The 5,396-nt window shown below is 37.1% G+C and overlaps 1 protein-coding gene across 1 annotated transcript; it reads left to right on the top strand.

The window, feature by feature from the left end:
- The first annotated feature begins 3,633 nt into the window (after positions 1 to 3,633).
- LOC132613090 (glycine-rich cell wall structural protein 1.8-like) lies at positions 3,634 to 4,338 on the top strand. Its single transcript, XM_060327144.1, has one exon. It carries the CDS (start codon positions 3,634 to 3,636, stop codon positions 4,336 to 4,338), a length of 705 nt encoding a protein of 234 aa, XP_060183127.1.
- Positions 4,339 to 5,396: the final 1,058 nt, after the last annotated feature.

Consider the following 5,396-nt stretch of genomic DNA (forward strand, 5'->3'; position numbering starts at 1 on the left):
TGGGGCGTGTTGGACCTCATTCCAATATTTTTCTAGCTTATGTTTGGTTGGCGACATAGAAATCAAACCTTCCAAGCCTATGGAGAAGTGTATAGATGAGGAACAAGACCCTTACATTCTAAAATTTTCCATGCCAAAGAGACAAAACGATATTCCTCACTTTAGGGTCAAGAACTGCAAGATGCGACACCTATTACTTGAATTCTTCATATTCACACTACCATCTCAAGAGCGGAGTAGGAAATTTGATGCAAAATTGGGGCGCAATTCATATCCTCAAAGTGGAAGGAAAGGTGGCGAAGGTGATGGCGTCGTGCTGCGACGTTAAATCAGGTGCTTGTTGGGATGTAACCCAAGCGACTACCAGGAGTTTTTCTTTTTACTACTTATTATTTCTATGGTTCTTCATTATGTTTATACATTGAGGACAAAACATTGTTTTAAGTGTGGCGTGGGGAAATACTTTCTGTCTAGTCAATGATAGTTAATAATATCTCTCGATTTTTCTTTTTGCATCGGTTCTTTTTCGAGAGATGTAGCTTGAATCGGGTTATGTTTTAATTTTTAGGATTAATTTTAATTTTTAATTTTTAGGAGTGGTAAAGGAGGGGGAAGAAAGACCTTTTTGACTTGTTTGATACTAGCATATTTAGGCCTGAGCTTTAGTAGTACTTTCCTGTCGATGTTGGAGTGTTAATATAAAATAGCAAACTTTCTGACACCTAGGCTCAGGGTAGTGACTCTATATATAGATTTTTCTTATTTTGTAGGTTGCCAAGACCTTGTTTGTCTTAGAGTGGAGCTGATCCATCTTGATTGATACTTGTACCATGCGAGGTGAGGATTTCTTGCATATATTCCATGTTTGGATCTTATTCTAGAACTTGCCCTGCATGTTATGTTGCTCTATTTAGAATAGGATGATAGACTTTTTTTGATACGTCTTGTGAATATTACCCTTTTAAGAAGTTGTTACCCCTAGTTAGCCCTTTGAGCCTGTAGCCTTTTGTTTTTTAGCCGTATTTTTGCCTCGACCCATTTGTTGAATTCCTAGTACTGCTTCCATAAGCACTGTAGCTTAGACTGTGATATAATTGTTAAATCTGAAGAAAAGAGACGGTCGAGTGCAGAAGGTGACCAATGATTGTACAAAGTGATGAAAAAGCCCTCCTAGAAAGAATGTGACAAAAAAAAAGGAGAAAGAAAAAAATCTTGAAAAAAATGATGATTGAAACGTCCTTGATATATGAAAAATGCTTGTGAAATAATTGATCTAGAGAGGGCTGAAAATAAAGAGGAGAGAATAATGGGTGAGGAAGTATAAAAGTGCAAAGTTCTTTGAAGTGTAATTCACTATTATATGGTTGTTCTACCCGTCCCTAGCCAATATTACAACCCATCAAAGTTATATTTGATTCTATTCGAGCACACTTAATTAGTGGATATATACATAAGGGGCAAGCCTATGGTTCTTTGAGCATACATGTGAATTATTTTGTGAGTGCGAGAGTTGTTTTTTGATGCTAAGCCCTTAAATTATATTCATTATTTGATTTGAGTGTGCAGACTCTTTCTTCTTGTGAGGATACTTGTGTCATGATAGATAGGTGATGTTATTGGCTTTCTTTGATAGACTAGGTGAACGAGCTTAAATTTTATGAGTTAGAGTCCATTTCTGAGGTTAGGAGGTTAGAAGTTTGCTATTTGTTTGTTGACATATATATCTTCCATGATGATCAGGAAGTGTATATTTGATGAGTTAAGTTGCTATATAGTCTAATTGTTGGTATCAGTCAAAGTGGTGGTATTCCTAGGATTGATTTATTGAGAGTGGTTTTAATGCTTTTTTGAGGACGAGCAAGGGTTTAATTGTGGATGTGGTGATGTTCGGCAAAAAATGTATATATTTAGCCGTTGTTGCGTCACATTCTAGTACTTTTAATCGTCTTTTGAGTATTATTAATTGATTTGTGCTTAATATTATATTTTATTGTGTAGAAATAAAAAATTGTAAAATTGAAGAGATTTAAAGCAAAATTGAGTGAAAAGTGTTAAAATCTCCGAAAGAAGACAAAAGAAACAAATAGAGAATAAGAGCACCGAAGGCAACGGAATTGAAAAATTACCTTGCAGCAACGTGAAAGTGGGGAGTTGAAAGCAAGCATCTAATGGAGAATTTAATTTGGAGAACATCATGACCTAACGAGTGCGAAAAATATATAATGCAAATTGGTGGAAAGCTAACGAAGGCAGCAGCACCTTCGCCGTGCGAAGCCCATAGCGAGGTCTTGCCTCTGCTTTGGGGCTCGCTGAAGTGACAGATTTGAATTTTCCTACATTGTTTGGGACTCGGTTGTTTTGTCTAGGCTTTTTTCTACATCTATAAATAGTCCAACGGTTTTAGATAACTTTGAACCGAGAGAGAGCTAGGAGCGCCGTGGAGGCCGGAGTTTATTGGGTTTTAACTTTACATTCGACTAGCTTTTATATTTTCTTTGGATGATTTGTTGTATTTTCTCCATGTCTATGTGGAACTAAAATTCTCGTTCTAGGGTTATGGTTCTTTCATAACGTTTGAATATTGATTTTAATTAATTAGTCTATCGTATTGGTTTATTTATTCAATCATGCGCTTATTTGATTGTCAATACTATCTTTGATTCTTAGATTGAACTCGAGAGAGGAATATTATGATAGCAATAGGGTTAAATAGAGCAGGATCTCAACCACGAGCATCGGGGAGCTTGCGTCTAGGATAGAGATATGCCTAATTCGATCTGCTTGATTGATATACAGGGAGTATCAATGCATTTGTGTTAAGGTTCATGACCAATTGTTTGATATCCCATAGCCCTAGATCGATTTCATCTCATCGATAATATAAAAACCCGCTCTTTCTTGGTCGAAGTTCATTATTTGTTTTCTTTTATTTTTAGTTAGTTTATAATTACACCCTACGAATTTCATCTCTTGTATAGATAATTCGGATGATTTAATTTAGCGGACGGTTAATCATAAGTCCGTGTGGGTTCGATATCCGATTTTTAAAATCACTATATTATTTGTATGACCACGTACGCTTGTGTGTGTGTTTGGGACCAACAATCATCAAATATATATACTAACCCGCTATTGAATTTGCTCAACAGGCTCCTTACGCAAAGGTTTTCTATTCTCAGGAATCGAATTCAGAGGCCTTTTCTTGAAAGTGGATGTTCACAATCATCTCATCACACCTTTCGGTTTTGTGGTAGTCCTAGCTAGTGTTTCTAAAAACAATCAACTATGATATTCTTACGAAATTCTGACTTATCAAGATATGGGATTCCCTAGCACTATGAATTGAAGAAGTCCTCCTCTAGCTATAGCAAATCGGATTCCATATGCAAGTTGGTATTTAATAATAAAGTTAGGAGCATCTTTGAATGTACAAGTGTTAGAGATGACTACCATGAAATGTGCTCCATTTTTAACCTCCACAAGAAGAATGAGATGCCTTTTTTATCTGATAGGAATCCTCAATTCCTCTTGCCACAATAGCCTTATAAATCTGACGAACTCGAACAACATTTTCATAATCAAGCAACCCTCAAATCATCAGTAGTTTGTAAAACTTCCCTTATATCATTAAAAATGGGTCTCCAAACTGATATGTACCCTTCTCATGGCTTCAAGCAGCAGCAGCAGCAGAGCTACTATAACGATAACGACTACTACTCCTCGGATGATAATTATTACAGCAACAATAGCTCAAGCATGCAGATGAAGAAGCCTTATGGTTATCCCTCTGTAACCACTCCTCAGCATGCAAATACACAGATGATGATGAGCAGCCATGGAGGCTATAGCCACAGCGAGGACAAGTACCAAAATGGCCATGGCCAATATGGCCAGCATATGTCCCATGATTCTGCAAATATGCCCAACAGTAGTAGCAGCATGTTCCACGCTAATAATGGCGGTGGATATGGAAGTGGAATGCAGCAGTACTCTTCCCACGCGAATGGTGGCTATGGGGGTTATGGGAATGGAATGCAACAATCTTCCCACATGACCGGTGGCTATGGGAACGAAAAGCAGCAACATTCTTTCCACATGGCCGGTGGTGGCTATGGGAGCGGAATGCAACATTCTTCCCACATGGCCGGTGGTGGCTATGGGAGCGGAATGCAGCATTCTTCCCACATGGCCGGTGGTGGCTATGGGGGGATGCAGCACTCTGCTTCCCACACTCATATGTCGAAGGGATTAGAGCGCGATTCCGATAGGAGCCCTGGTTACTATGAGCAGCACAACAAGAATACTGATATGTGGAATTTGAGGAGTTTGGATGACTAAATCCCCAATACTTTTTCTTTAATTAAGGTGAAACTATATATGTGTGTTTTGGTTGAGGCTTTGGTTATATCACAAAGGCCTGAAACCTAAATAATGAATTTAAACAACCTACTACTATGTACTCATCCATGTGTTAGTTACTTTGTTATACCTAAAACTAAGAATAATTTGAATTAATGTATAACTAATGATCGTGATGAAGTCATTTCCATCTACTTTAACTACTCGAGTGCTTAATTGTAGCTTTTGGACACGTGCGATACACATATATCTCATGTCAATCAGTACGTATAAACTTTTTAAAGCCACAAAAATATCAGGTATAAATCAAAATTTGATGCTTAAAAAGTGCAAGGTCAATTAGCAAAATGTGTGACCAACTTAAATCTCATCATAGTTGAATCATCTTCTAATAGATCTAAAACTGGCTGAGAAATAAGGAAAAAAGAAGTTCAAAACCCTTTGTCATGCCATAGAATCCAAGTTGTTGTTCATCAGAAATTTTATGGTCTTGAAATATCTATTGCGAAACTACTGAGGATCCTGAACTCTTATAAGAAGATCAACTACTGGGAAAAAAGAAGGCTGGAAGAGGCAGAGTTGGCTCAGGCTCATGAAAGAAGTAAAATAAAAAAAAATAAAAAATTAAAAAGTCAAAAGAGTCAGTGACTGTGGAGGTAGGTCCAGTATTGATCAAGGATGAGGGGATATAGGTGATTGCTGCTAAGAAGAAGAAGAAGAAGAAGAAGAAGAGTGAAAGAAAGAGGATAGATGATAAAAATTTTAGTCTACTATACTAAAGTGATCAAATGTGGACTCCTCACTATGTTGATCAGGAGGATGATATAAACTATAAAGGAATTAGTTGTGAAGCTGGAGAAAAAATGTTAGAAGGTCAGAAATTCTGTATCGGCTCTGATCCCAACGACTGTACAATTGATATTATGCGCTTGACTCATTTATGGCCAATTGACCGTTATTGATTTTTTGATGATGTTAAAAGGAGGAAGAATGAAATGTTTCATGAAAGTGGTTAAAAAGAAATTAAGTTCAGTTAA

Source organism: Lycium barbarum, chromosome 10 (genome assembly GCF_019175385.1).
Source record: "Lycium barbarum isolate Lr01 chromosome 10, ASM1917538v2, whole genome shotgun sequence".
Taxonomy (NCBI): domain Eukaryota; kingdom Viridiplantae; phylum Streptophyta; class Magnoliopsida; order Solanales; family Solanaceae; genus Lycium; species Lycium barbarum.